At 38.7% G+C, this 15,404-nt stretch overlaps 1 protein-coding gene across 2 annotated transcripts; it reads right to left on the bottom strand.

Annotated features, from left to right (window-relative positions):
- Positions 1-977: 977 nt before the first annotated feature.
- Positions 978-13,969, bottom strand: mier1b (mesoderm induction early response 1b, transcriptional regulator). 2 transcript variants are annotated; one of them, XM_042497792.2, is made up of 13 exons: positions 13,864-13,969; positions 13,056-13,080; positions 11,145-11,293; positions 10,745-10,930; positions 10,518-10,644; positions 10,336-10,403; positions 9,750-9,822; positions 9,451-9,602; positions 8,035-8,116; positions 6,732-6,826; positions 6,275-6,402; positions 4,957-5,084; positions 978-4,148 (listed from the first exon to the last, which is right to left on the bottom strand). In XM_042497792.2, exons 1-13 carry the CDS (start codon positions 13,870-13,872, stop codon positions 3,832-3,834), a joined length of 1,539 nt encoding a protein of 512 aa, XP_042353726.2. In that variant the 5' UTR covers positions 13,873-13,969; the 3' UTR covers positions 978-3,831. The 2 variants fall into 2 exon arrangements, with proteins under 2 accessions (XP_042353726.2, XP_042353727.2); XM_042497793.2 differs by having other exon boundaries at positions 6,275-6,321.
- Between the last annotated feature and the right edge of the window lie 1,435 nt (positions 13,970-15,404).

The raw sequence follows: 15,404 nt of genomic DNA, 5'->3' as shown, positions 1-15,404 counted from the left end.
GTCCATGTGCTGTATGTGGAGACGTCTATTTACCATGCTGTCAAAATGTTTTACAAACTGTTTTTTTTGTGTTTTGTCAGTATGTGTTTTTGCTGCAATTGTGGAAAATCATTTCCTGATGATCAAATTTAATATCTTCAGTCAGGATTGAATGCCTTTTTTTATAACTATATTTCACTGATTAAATGTAAAGCATTTTTACATGTGACAAATCAATAAAATTAAAGAATAGATTTTTAATTTTTGTCATTCTATTTTTATACAATACTGACACCCATATGAGTTTCTGGTCACTCTAATCCCCTTTTCTCCATACTGGCTTGTAATGAACACTTTCTGAACACTAAAATACATGCAGGTCAGTGGAAATGAGACTTACGCACAGCTACTTAAAACAGTTGACCCTAAAATCAGTAGTTATTGTAGTTAATTGTAGTTCCTCTGCGTCTTTTTGTGTCGTTCCCTGTTAATTTGAGTGAAAAATGCAGATGAAGGCCGGGGGAGGGCCCTGGGCCTGTGCGTTGGACAGTTGCAAGTTTTCAAATGAATTTTTTTGGCACTTTGAGCATCACAAACCGAGTGCCATTTAGTTCCATTATGTTGGAGAGAAGGCGACATCTCTACGGCCGATATTTTCAATACTCAGCATCTCACTGCAAAACATTTTACAATGATAAATAGCGCTACAGGTGAAAGGAAAAATATGTATTTTAGATTTTGGGGTGAATTGTCACTTTAAGCCTAATTAGTTTCAGTTTAACGTCACGGCGCAGAACAAGGACTGTCGATTTTGTCCCATTTTTCTCAGTGTGTACTCACATTTTGAAGGCCAGTATTTTGAAAATGATTATAATGGTATTTAAGACTTCTAACATGCAGTATAAACACATTCAAGCCATTTATGTTTGAAACTCACGACTCATACTCATTAATACATTTATTAAATATAGCCAATGTTATTCCATTCATAGCCAGTCTTGGAATACACTTCGTTTTTATTCATGTCGTCATTTACAGAGAAAAAAAAAAAGCAAAACAAGACATCATTGTCAACAAAGGGAAAGCAAAGACTACATGGATCAACATTATTTGAGACAAACTTATCTTAATTTGTGAATGTAAGTTCAAAGCTGGAGTACAAAGTAAAACAGGTAAGCATCAAGCTGAACAGCTACGGTACCAAAACAAACGAGGGTCTTCCAAGTCACACTGTCATGTCCACCTGGGCTGTTTCACTGCTGGAAATCCACTTACTGAGGAAACACAGGGAATACTGGTTCAAACTGAGCACTGTGGAGAAGCAGAGGCTTTAAAACAAAGGCAAGCAGCACACTCAACCACAACCAGGGGCTTTTTCTATGCACAGAAGATGCAACAAACATTTCAGATTGTGCAAGGTCACACAGGAATGGAAAGTGCTGCCAAACAGAGAGGGAAAAAGGAATGGCTACTTTTTTTTTAAATTACATCCATCTCAGAGCAACACAAGATTTCTCAACAAAAAGCGAAGCCAACGAGGAAGACCGAACAAACGGAGATGAACAGACAGTTATAAAAAATGTACCAACTGCTCGAGATAAGAAATCTATACAAACTTTACATTAAAAATCACGGACATTCTGTCTAGTAAAAACAAAGCGTTGAGCAAAGCACTGACTATGAAAATCCAAAAATACAGCGATCTTCTACATGATGAGTTATAATACAGGACATCACTGATGTCAGCTGCTTTACACAAACAAACCCACGGGGGGACTAACCCACTGGTTTATTTATCAGAGTCAAACAGCCATGATAGAGGCCGGGTTCAGAAGAGGAGTGAAAATGTATTTCTGCTGGGTTTCAACACCGCTCCCTATCAATAGAGACGAGGAACATACAATCAAAGTGCATCTACAGAGCGACAGCACCAGCCCGACGCTGCGTTCACGTGGAATCGGGCGGACAGCAGACACAGACACACAACAGCTTCTGGATAGCAAAAAACAGACAGATGGCAGGATGGTAACACATGCATGTCCAGGGACAGGAATGGATAAGATTTACTGATAGTGATGCTATTATCAATGCTGCTTATAGGTTTGATTTTTTATCCATTCTGTTATTGATTCCTTAGTATCAGCCGAGTCAGTCTGCTTGGGATAATGTAATTATAACAGGATATTTACTGTCAAAAAAGGACATGCTGCTCTGTGGGAAAACACTGGCACTCGTGCTTTCGCCTCGGCCACACTGCAAGAGCAGCGCGTGACGGCGAGCTCACTAAACTGCCACAGTTTAACACGTGTGGTGTTCTCACAGACAGCATTGCAGCTGGGGCACTACTTTAGAGCTGCCTGCGGGTATGCGTACTGTTTTTCCTAAATCAAAAGCGTGTAAAATGTATTTCTTCTTGTCTGTGCGATGAAGATGTTGAGACTGGAGTGAGAGGTGGTTTAATGTCAATATGATTATTAAAAAAAACATTTTAGTCTATTTTTGCATAAAACTTTGCATGTCATGATGAAAAAAAAAAAGGTAAGACTCCGAATCACTACGTGAGCCACGCCTGAGCAGAGCCGCGAACGCCGGCAGCGTGGCTGCTCTAACCTGTTAACAGGGACACTGAAAAACAACAACAAAGAGGTTCTGCGACACACACGGCGCTCACGCAGGCAGTGTGTCAAATACATGGCATTCCTGTAATTTAAGCCCATGTTGCACAGAAAAATCTTTTGGCATACTGCTGGTGTTTCCAGCCTGACGTGAATTGATAATTTTTGAAAAATTTCAAAAAAATCACTTTTGTCATCTTTGTGAAATGAAGCCAACTTTGGGCAGTTTCGCCCTCTCTCTGCCCCAACTCCTCGTGTCCAGCAGCACAGACGCACGAGTGTGACGTCATTGTTTGTTTGAATTCAAAGATATTAAACAATTTGGATTCCCCTCCCTACACATATGTTGCAATGGTAATGTTTACAAAGAGTGAAATAAAATATTAAATAAAATTATTTTGTGTTTAAAATTTTATGTCATTTTTCTGTTAGTTTCCATAAAATGTCAACATCTCCCACAGCTTGTCCTTGTGTGAAGAAACTCACTAACATCTGGTTGTAAATTCCATCGTGAGAATGACAAAAAGTTAAATATTTTAACCTTGAACGGCGGTGCCATCTACGGGTAATTTACTGTCCTACTCTTGAAATGATATCCATTTGTCTTCTACCGTCTCCCCAAGTCCATGTGAACGCAGCATGACTCGTCTTGTGTTTGCCTACTTTGCCTCTTTTTGACAACTTAAGCACATCATCGTTAAAAACATGTCCCCCGTTTCATCAAATGTTCAAAATGCTTTAACAGCAGTCACCTATCTTAGTTTTCTTTTGTTAAAAAATATAAATATCTCTTGTGTAAAAAAATATCACAGGTGATTTCTTTTAGTACAAATAGAAAAAAGGAAATTCTTGGCAAAATTTTTGTCAGTCAGTCTCCAAAAAAGGGAATAAAGACGATGGGTAGAAGGTGTTTTGTAGGACATGATGGAGCTGTGGTACTTTGGGATGAGCTCTGCAGGCAGTCAGTACATGGATGGGTTGGAGGGACGGGGGACGGGGCGGCCACTGCCCCTCCTGGAGGACCGTCTACAGTTTGGTTGGCTGTGTTCTTCATGGTGTGATTTTCAGTGACCTTATCAAAGAGTCTTTGCTCTCAGGAGATTCTGTGCTCACGGGGCAAGAGGGGCTCTTTCCTCACCTCGTCACCCCTTACGTCTGCCCGTACACGGAGAAGTAGGGACAATTTCCCCCTAATTCAGTGTCTAAGAATAGTCTACATCACTGAACTCTGTATCCCTCAGTTCTCCTGTGTTCTGGATGGTTCCACTTCACTTTGGCCCAACGGCTCGGCCTCCGTCCTGCATCTCTTGGCCGGCCTTTCATGTGCTGTTGCCGTGTCTCTGTGGTCCAGCGGAGGCTCCAGAGAACCGTTTTGGTCGTGGCTGGGCGCAGTGGGCTGGTTGCAGCCGTTGGAGTTGTTGTCTGAAATGGGAGGAGGAGCTTCCACTAAGGGATGGGAGGGACCGTTGGACTGAACTGGCTCAGGTTTGACTTGATTTGCTGGGGGCAACTGAGTGCTATCCACTGGGTGGCTGGAATTGTGGCTTGCAATACCTGACAAAGAGAAATGAAAGGTGAGTAACTGGAGACCGTTAAAATGTTGAATCACGATATAATCAGCGTGCACTGAAATTAACACTAATCTGGATACATTGTACTGAAAGGGATAGTTGAGAGGTGGGGTTGTGTGAGGTATTTATCCACAGTCAGTATACTAACCCCAGTCATCCCCAGTTTGGAGAAGCAGTGAGGAATACCACCACAGAAGCTAAGCAGCAGCAGCAAAACGTGTTATGGCCCAAAAAATTAGACAAAAAAAACCAAGGAATTTTACCTCCCAGACCACAGGAGCTGCTGGTCTACCGCTGCCTCGATCAGTTCATTTGTTTGCGTTATTGTGTCACTTTGGTGGTTAAAGGGTTAGTTCGGGTTCACCCAAGTCACACAATAACACAGGAGACTGACCGCTCTCGTGGTTTGTGAGGTAAAATTTCAGGTTTTCTTAATGGAGTCTGGTGGGCAAAGTTCCCGGTCCGGAGTGGCTGTCTGACAGCAGAAAAGTACTCTGAAGAGAGCGTACACTAAAACTGATCTTTTTAAATGGCTAAATACGTTTTGCTGCTGCCCCCGTTCACAGCAGTATGGCGCTTAGCTTTTGTGCTTTTGTGGCGATACTCCTGCCTGCTTCTCAAACTGGGGTTGTGCAGACCGCCCTTAACTTAAAATAAGAAACTGACTATGAATAAGTACCTCATACAACCACACTTTCAAAAATCCAAACCATCTCTTTATGGTCTTGCTTTAGATTTTAAAATGAAAAAAACATGAACTGTTTGCGTGTGTGCGCTCATTATCAGCCTACCGTTCTGACTGCTGCTGTCTTCCCTCTCTGAGTGGCTGGCGCTGCTGCTGGACGTCGTGGGAGGAGGTGATGTTGCCCTGCTGGATGCCGCACTCTCCGTTTCGTCCAGTAATCTGTCCATGTAGTCTCTGATGACACATAGCAGTGCACACGCCATTACACACAACCTCCACACCTGATATGGTTAAAAACACAAGCCAAGTGTATGTGGTCTGGTCTGTCAGTTTTTCTAACCAAACAGTCAGTCCGTTTATATGCACAGTTAAATCGAGCTACGGTTAAAGCTTGATTAGACTATTTAATCGGACTACTGTCCTAGTCCCAGTATACAGGCACCGGGGCAGAATCGGTTAGAAGTAGCAAACGGTTTGTAAGTCAAACGGTGAAAACATGGATAATTTTTCTACACTGTTCAATTTGTAAATACTCTACCCTTTACTTTTCACCTTTATCCTGTTTAGTTTTCTTCCCTTCCCATACTTTTGTTTTTCCCTGCTTTCTTCTATGAATTTATGCTGTTTAACTTCTGGGTCAAAGCGCGGAGGGGGGACTATGGAGCATGTGCAGCACGCTTAGGCCAGTTCAGGTCCAGTTGAGGAGAATACGGGACAAAGTACATTGACCCCCATCCGCATTATCGAAGTGTGACTTTGAGAAATTCGAGTTCATACGATTTCAGTCGGACTAACGTGTTTACATGTGTTTTAAAAATCCAGTCAAACTGGGTATGCCTGTCATATGCATGGACTATTTTGGAAAAGAGCTCACTAACAGGGATTTTAACAAATTTACAAGCAAAATCTGAGAAAAATGTATCCATTAAGTACACTAAAATGCCAGAGATATTAATTTAAATCCTTTGGAAAATAGAAGCAAATCAATTTTTGTTTAATGTATATCTTGTACTTCAAAGTCATCAATGAATGAACCGTGCACACTCTACTAATGTACTCTCAAAGTAAATCCATCCACCTCCCTAAAACCAAAAAAATGAAGTTCTGTCATCTCATTTTTGGATTTTTTTTTTTTTTTTTTACTAGTTACAGATCTGATGACACTTCATGTATGTGTGCCTGGAAAAAGGACCCACCAGCAGCGGACTTATTGTGCCCCCAAAACAAGCTGATAATCTGTTTACATTAGTAAATTCAATGTTTGCATTGTGGTTTTGGAAAATTAGAATTAAGCAACATGACCAAACATATCAACCTGAAAAAATAAATATAATTTCTTCTTTTAATAATAATAATTACACACAAATGTTATAGATATATATATATATATATACACACACATATATACGTTTTTAAAAACTTACGTGACACCAGGGTGAAGGTTGTATTTCCTTTTCCCAAGTCTGGTTTGCTGTGCAAAGAAATCATAACGCTCAGACTTCTTCCACATGTAATAAAAGGCCACACATTCTCCTACAGACCTAGTTCTCACCTGAAAGATTTAATTCAGCAGACATGAAATAACCATTATTACCATCGTCTGAAGAGATAGATTCAGTACAGTTTCAAATAACAGACAAATCTAATTATTGTGTAACACTGACAAAGATCACATGATCTACAGACACTTTAACATTTCAAAAGTAAACAGAAATATTTGTTTCAAAATAAACCAAGGTTGATTTCAACCCTGAGCATCACACATTAACATATATTTAAAATTACTGTCACGATTGAAATGATTTCAGTGTTATTAATACATGGTCATTACATATTAATCATAAATGATCAATTAATGTGGCGTTTAAACACTTCTCTTACCTTGTTGGCCTGTATAAAATGAAAGTCTTTCCCATAAGCTTTTAGTCCTTGTTCAAAATTTCTACATTCCTCTTCAGTCCAGACAGAGAGCTCCTCTGTTACAAAGAGAATACACGTTAATGTTGCATCCTTAAGGTCGACTTAAAGCTGGGGTGGGCAGCTAAATTTTGGTGTCAATCCCATAACAACCTCTGATAACATTTTCAAGTGATTTCAAGATTCAAGTGATGAGAGAGAAAACAAGACTTCTGCACCTCCTCTTGGCTCTGTTTTCAGCCTTCAGAAAATCTAGGCTGTGAGAGGACACCGGCCAATCAGAAGAGAATCCTGCAGAGAAAGTTGCTATTCCAACATTGCAAACAAATGCCTACAGCACACTACAAAGCAACCTAAAAAAGGAAAACGGACTTATCAAAGAAACTCTGACAATAAACTAAATTAAACATGTTAATATTGGCGAAGCTTTTCAGAGAGAAAGAGAACATGGTGCAAATAGTTTACGCTTCTGCTAACCGGAGCCAAAGGCTCAGAGCTGCAGCTTTAAGTTCACATTTATGTAGCTAACATTAGCTAGAGCCTCAAATCACAGCGTGTCCTCTGCCTCACTCCTCGCCACTACAGACCACCGAGAAGCTCCGGAGAAAAACCCGCAATCAGCGGCCTCAACAACCATCGCAAATCTCAGCTTCAGGGGCGCCCAGTAGCTCACCTGGTAAATGTATGAAAGGCTGTGTCCTTGGTGCAACGACCTCGGGTTTGATTACAACCCACAACCCTTTGCTGCATGTCATTCCCTCTCTCTCTCCCCCTTTCATGCTGCATCTGTCCTATCTAATAAAGGTATACGAGGTGGAAAAAATTAACTTACAAAAAACAAGCTCCAGGGGAACTGATATTGGAAAACTTTCTGTTGCTGCCCTTACACAGGCAAGACCTGCTGGGACACCCAGCGCTCAAGGTTTGCGATGGGCAATTCGAACTGTCGCAGCCAATGGGGCAAGGAGGGGCTGAGCAAATTTTAAACGAAATAAGATTAAACACACGTATAGGGAAAACAAGGTTGCTGTATGAAGCATGTGTATGAACCCATGGTTGTCTGGTGTCTGGCTTAAGACGGAGGTGAGAGCTGCAGGGAGAGGGTGTATTTTCAAATTCTGTTGGGCTTTTTTGCCTTTTCAGATTTCTGCCAACCCCAGCTTTAACATCATCCAAGAGCATAGCACAATATTACCCCAAACATGTTTTATCAGAGAAAACTGAAGGTCAATATGTGAAAAGCATTGAGGATCGATTGTCTACTTACCTCTGGCTGCTTTTACATTAAACCTTAGTCTTCTTAAAGCTTCTTCAGTATCAAAGTCACATTTCACTAGTTCATATAATGCCTGCAGAGAGACAAATGATCACTTAAGTTTACATTGCCCATGCGAAAAGTTCTAAACATGTAACACAGCATGATCATCATGAGACACAAAACATATTTCTGGTGGCATTATTCTGTCGATAAAAGACCAGCACCATGTTAGTCCAACTCTCTACACTTTCACTTCCCCTTCACCTCTGAAGCACTCAGCTCCAAGTCCATCCCTTCCTACTCACAATGCAAAACTTTAAAGTGGCTTGCTTCTTTTTTTTTAAGGCTCAGTGCATAACTACAACAGCTGGCACTGAAGTCTTTAGTCAACATCACTCAAATGGGAGTAAAAAGTTTATTTTCCCACAGACTGACACACATGCAGTGACTCTAAATAAACTACAGCGGCCATGTTCATTGTCATGAAGAAACATGTTGCCCGGTGCAACAGTGTGGCTCACTGATGTGTTTTTAAAGGTTATCTTAGTTATCTTTCAACCCTATTTCCCATGTATTTGTGTCAACATGAGTAATCACAACAATAATCTTTAAAATTGATCCTGTATTAGGCAGGACTGCTGCAGCGACGAAACAAGCTGCAATGTAACCACTCGGGGCAAGTTCACACCGTCAATGTACACCTACTAAAACAGCTTGTTTCTGCCACTGACTGGCTTCGGTTGTGATTGTATGTGCTAATACATAATGAAAAGGATCCCTACCAATTAACCTTTTAGTTAAGGAGTAAGATTCTTTAACCAAAAACAACCCCAAAATCGCAACTGTAAAACCCTAAAGATTTAAATACAGTGATTAAATAACAGTAATTTCATCATCCAGAAACATACTTTATTCAAAGTTGACAGAAAAAATTGAAACCAAAACTGTTCATCTTTCCAGTTCCAACAATCACCAACTCTGGCTTTGTGGAAATGAACTCTTAATTCATCCAGTTAGATGTGACAATCTGCTGGCTCTATACATGATAAAATAACTGTTTATTTAAATACAGTCTGATGTGTTTGGCTGTAGTGATCTTTGGGCTGTTTCTGGTTAAGCAAAAAGGATCTTTCTCTTTAACAAAAAGGCCTATAATGGATAGGGGTGCTTTCTATAAGTTGTCAGGCTCTGAGAATAGAGATCTAAGCCTATTTGTGGCAAAAATAAAACTTTTAGTGGACTTAAAATTGGTGGTGCGCACATGCCCTGGTTACACTGCAGCCTGTTTTGTGGCTGCCTGTTGCATAATGAAGCAATTTATTTTTAAAGTTTTGGTCTTTTTGTGGGATTTTGTTGACAAACAGAAAAATAGAAACTTTGGAAAACTTTATCCTCCAGCACAAGCTATGCATATATTACTGTCACCTGTTCATTATCTTTGATATGGGATCCCTCTGGGATTGCATCCACACCCTTCTCCTCTCCCGTCCGCCTGGACGCCTCTGTCAAGAACTCCACCACTTTGCCTTCAGGAAGACACTCTGGGTTCCACAACAACTGGTCATCATTTTCATAAACTACAGGACAAATCATAGAAAACAGGCAAAGCAGCATTAACTTTTTGTCTGCTGTACCATCTTTAGTTCTTCTAGGTCCAGAAAAGACGCTGCGTTAGCGCTGAAATTTACAGATGTTGACAGTGAGACATCAAACAGCCAGCTTACCTTTTTCATTGTCTTTATATTTACACAAGCCAACAGGAGTTTCTGCCTGATACATGGAACCAACCATGATTTCCTGTTAGGAATAAACACACAGTTTACACAGTGCAGACTGTCTGACAATTATTTTTATTACAAATGTAAAACCTGCTTGCAATTTCAGCTTTAATTACCATGAGAACATACAGTAATTTCTGCAAAAATTCCCATATTTGAATTTTGGGGTATATATTCTGCTATTGTAAATATTTCTAATTGTCCCCTTGAGAAAAGTTTGCTTTGTTTGAAAAGTTCAGCTTAGTGTTTCTGCAGGGAGCTCAGTACATTTATTTAAAGCCATCACTACATCACAGTGACAGCCGCCTTTGATAGCTGTGCATTTATGAAAGTCAAGAGAAGACAAATGTAAAGTGACATGGCACACGCTGCAAATCCCGACATAAACACGGGGTTGTCTAGTATGCAAATTCATCTGATGAAGGCATTTAGCATTTAGAAACCATGTCGTTTTCATTCTGACAAAGTGTAGTATAAATCAAACTGTAATCAGATGGTACACGTGTTTCTGACATATGAAGTTCTTACACACCTTTTTCCAGTCTTCAGATGGGACATAGTCCTCATCTTCATCTGACTCCTCCTCTGCATCATTATTACCTGAGACACGTGGGGAAATCATTTAACCAGCTGCATCTTCACAACAAAAAAATCTGCATTTATTTGCAAAAAAGGGGAAAGAAGAGAAAGAAAATAAGGTAAGATGACACTTACTTTCAAAGTACTTTAGTTTCTGGGGGCGAATGAGTTCTGCTGTGCCGAGGGACCTGACTGAGCGTGTGCGGACCTCAGACATCACCTGAGCCTCATCCCCCTGTGATGATGAGACTTTAACCTCAACCTGAAAACACAAAAATAAAAACACATAAAAAATGGCTGAAATTAACCAGAACAGTTAACACGACAAAACATGCCACTGCCAAGAAACTCAACCAACATACCTCATTTCTTTTTAACTCGCCAGTGCTTCTACTGCTTTCATCATTATCTAAGTCCTCTTCTTCATCTTCTTCCTCATCATCCTCTTCTTCCTCAGGTTCTTCTTCCTCCTCTTCATCTTCATCTGCTGGTGAACCGCCTCCATAACCATACAGACTCAGCAGCTCATGAATGGGCATCTCTCCCTCCTGTTAAAAGAAAAGCAAAATCGTTTTCTAAACTAAAATCGAGTAAACTTACACCTAACAACGTGATGACCAAAGGGATTGTTTTTGTCAAAATGTAAATTCTAAACTCAGGACTGTGACTTGCCATTATTCCCACAAGATTAATTGGACTACACAGCACATTTGTTTTTAATCAGGCTGACAAAACCAATTAAGTGTTTAGCCTGAAACTCACCCGTGCGAGATCCTCAATCTCGTTGGCGTTGGTCTCATCCGCTGCTTCCAACATTTCTTCTTCCTCTAGGGTGCGTTCATCATCAAAGTCATGGACAAGCATGTCTGCTGATGGGTCAAAATCACGGTCATCGGAACCTGCTGAACCTCCTGGTAAAGGTAAAACATTTAAACCATACTGATTAAAAATACTACTGAATGAGACATTTATCCATGGAAATTATGAACAAATCCAATAAAGATCCAACTGATTAAATACATGTGTAGATTACAGATACATTCAGGTATAGGGGATGGGTGATGTGGATCAAATCGTCTGTCTTCTCTGTAATTTTATTTCAGCAGGCAATATAAATATATCTAATTTTTCCGCTCAAAATTCAATAAAACCTCATTTGCTTGCTTACTTCAGTAGTTTAAAGCTTTTACAGAACATACAAATCCAAGATCTTTTGAATGAAATATCCAGATTTTTGGCAAGTCCAGGAAACTGATTACCAATAATCAAAGCACCCCAGCAAAGTAATGCAAAATCACTTAAATCTAATATTATCAATAAGTCTGAGTCCTAGACAGGGGGTCCTCAGAGTTACTGCAGGGGGGCAACCAAACTTTTCAAAATTTTAAAAATGTACCAGAGTTAGAGCTGCAAAGATGAAACTGATAGCTGTCAACTATCACATTTACCGCCAATTAATCTGATATTCCATTAATCAGTTTGAATATTTTTTTAAAGGAAAAAGTCCAAATTCTCTGATTCCAGCTTCTGAAATGTGAATATTTTCTATTTTTTTTTACTCTTCTATGACAGTAAAGTGAAAATCGTCTGACTGTTGACAAAACAAACATTTGAGGACATCATCTGGGAAACACTGATCAAAGTTGTCACCACTTTTCGACATATTATAAAACTAAAAAGTAGTTGAAAAAATAATCATCGAAGATATCGCCAGTAAAAATAATTATTAGTCGTGGCCCTAGATGGAGGGTTCCTGCTCTTACTATATCATGGACAATATATATAATCTTATAACCCAACCCGAGCCAGAATACACAAACTGCAGACATACTCACATAGGTTAGACTAGTAGCTACAAAAACAAGCATTTTAAGTTTTTTTTTAAAATTACAATTAAAACTTTTTTTCCTGTTGTTCACAAACCTTAAAGGTGTAATCGAATCAGAAACACATAAATTTAAAAAATTATTGATTATTACAGTACTGCGCAAAAGTCTTACAATATACTATAACATACTATATATTTCAGAATACAACAACTTCAACAAGCTAAAGTTGCAAGTTTATAGTGTGACCTCCCTTTCCACTTAGCATGTCTTGAACTCTCTTGGCCATAAAGTATGGATTTACAATACAAATCATCTTATGTATTTACACCAGGTTGCATTCAAGACGTGTCCATAGCTCAGTATTGACTGTTTGAGCTACCTTTTGTTATGGTTGTATGATTACATGTTTCACACTAAATATTGACTTCAACCTGAAGAAGCCGTTTTGCTCTGACTTTTTTATGTTGTAAATGCATTGTACATTCCTCATATATATATATATATATATATATATATATATATATATATATATATATATATATATATATACATGCACACACACACACACACACACACACACTATGGTGGCCTAAGAGTGTATTGTTTATTGGTATTATTTATCATTGTTGTTATTGATAACTTAATATCAAAAAATGTTTTTCTTAAAAAGGCAATTAAGCCTAAGACATATACATCGATTTGATGATGGCATATGCCATCTTTTGTCATGAGTTTGTTGATCAAAATCGTTCCTTCAGTATCAATTTCGGTTATTAAATGTAAGTTTGAGCATCAGATTTTCCACGCACCCAAACAACAGCAGAAAGTCTCCAACTTTACGTACCTGGGCTCGAATTCCCGAGGGAGGGCTGTAAAATGTAAAACATAAATACAATTAAAGAGCAGCTTCGCTGGAAAATATGTCATTAAGTGTACAATTAGAAACGTTTCGACGCTAGTTGCAACTTTAATTGAAGTTTCTCTGGCTGCAGAGGGACGTAAACGAGTGTTGAGAAAAAGCGCGCTCGACCCCGTGTCCTAAAAACTGACTGCAGTTCAGTTAGAAAAGAAACAAAGAAGACTGTCACCGCTTCCTGTGGTAACATTTGCGAAGCATCTCAACAGCATGAACATCATAAGTACGGTGTTTTTTACCGCCTGCATTTAACCACAGTTAGCTACAGCAGCCGAGTGCTCACTGGGTTAATTAACTCAAACGGCTAACTTACACACAAACTGAAAGCTAAATCTCCTTTTCTTTAGCTAACGCGTCCAAGTTACGCTTGGTATCAACTGCCTGCGAGTAATGGTCGAAAAACAACCCGTAAAAAAGCGCTAGCCACGAAACTACCGCTACATATCTAAGTAGAAACGCTAAAATTGCTAGTTGAGGATTCTTAAACAAAACCGCGAAGTAACATCGCTAACGCAGCGGATACCCTCCGCCAGGGCTCGCGCAGCTAGCGTTAGCTAAATCCGAAGTTTACTAAACATGCTTGTGTCCAGAAACGGCTCTTATCCAGCAACGCAAACAGCCGAGTGTTAATTTCGTGTGTAAAAGCTACAACACACAAGCGGTGAGCGCTTTCGACCGATCAAACTATCTTGCGGCATAAATTTATTTTTTCCGAATATTTATTTCACTTTCTTACCTCCGCCATGTTTGCAATCCTGCAGGGTCACGTCAGGGGTTAGCGGCAGTTCCCGGATGTAGAGCCCCGCCCACCTGCAGTATCAAGAACATGATGCTTCAAAAACAGCAGGACGATGCAGCGACACAGCCTGCATCTGAATTATGTAATATTATATTCATAAAAAAACAATTAGCAAACGAATACATATGCACAAAAATAGATATATGCAGGTCTACATTACAGACTGTATACATCGCGTGCATTGGGTTGAAAAACGTTATAATCTAACATGATGAAATGCAATGTACTGATATGACCTAAAATTAGAAAATTTCACTTTGCCTACGTACAGTATAAATAGATATTAATCACTCTCATTAGACACTGAAATTTAGAACATTTATGAATTATGTAGATTACAATTACTGCAATAAAAGGCCACTTTTCAAGCCTCTAGATAATTTTTAGGCAATATTCTTTCACATTCCTTTTCAAATTATGTTGGTTATCTTTGTGAAAAAATAAACATCATTAATACTCATCTGTGTATTATCTTATCAAGGTCAGGCCTGTTTGATATAAATGTTATAGCCTAATTGTAAAATAATAATAATAATAATAATAATAATAATAATAATAATAATAATAGTGGTAAAAGAAAAGAAAATACATCCACAAGAGCATCCACAAAAAATAATTTACATGAAATACAAAATACAAGTGTCTTCTGTCCGAATAAGTGTGAAAACAATGTTGTTTTTCTTGTTACCTGATGCAATAACTGTAATAAAACAATTAAAATTGTTTTGAAAATTTAATGTATATATATATATATATATGTCTGTGTGTGTGTGTGTATGTGTGTAGTAAAGAGACAGAAGAACAGAGTTATTCTAAAAAAAATAGCAGAGGCCTATTCAAGAATCCGATGCACTGGGTTTAGAGTTTAGAGAAATGGTGTAAATGTAAGAAGGCCTTTCAAAAGTTAAAATAGTAAGGGGCTCGGTGCCAAAAGGAAATAAGAGCAGCTTTATGAATGTATTGCAGTCATAATACATTACTCACCCGGTGATCTGAGGGACCCAGTGCGAAGAGGAAGTACCACAATAGACTGGAAAGCTTTAGAAGCCATTCTGAAATTCACATTATGATATGCATGTAAACAACAGTGCATTAGGGACAGCATGTACCTAAATGTTATCTTTATGATTTATGTATGTTTATGACTATAAAGGAATCACTACAAACTCCCATCACACTTAATTAAAAAAACTCCTTTATTTTATATTTTTTCTTTTTTTGTTAATTGCTATTATGACCGTTATAATTTACATACTGTAATACTGATCTGTGTATTATTTTCCCTAGCTCATGCTTGTTAGAAGACATCATACTTTGCTTTTACTATACAGCAAAAGTGTTTCAATCTATCATATAAAACTGAATGAAATTAAAGTTATTAATTAAAGCTTTGGATTTCCTGCTGCTGAATAAAAGCAGCTTAACTGAAAAGGTTAATCAAACACACATTTACAATACAAACTATATTTTTGATTTTG

Source organism: Plectropomus leopardus, chromosome 12 (assembly GCF_026936395.1).
Source record: "Plectropomus leopardus strain MGB_pleo_1.0 chromosome 12, ASM2693639v1, whole genome shotgun sequence".
NCBI classification, from domain to species: Eukaryota; Metazoa; Chordata; class Actinopteri; order Perciformes; family Serranidae; genus Plectropomus; species Plectropomus leopardus.
Note: the sequence above shows the minus strand (reverse complement) of the source record. Positions and strands in the feature narration are given on the sequence as shown.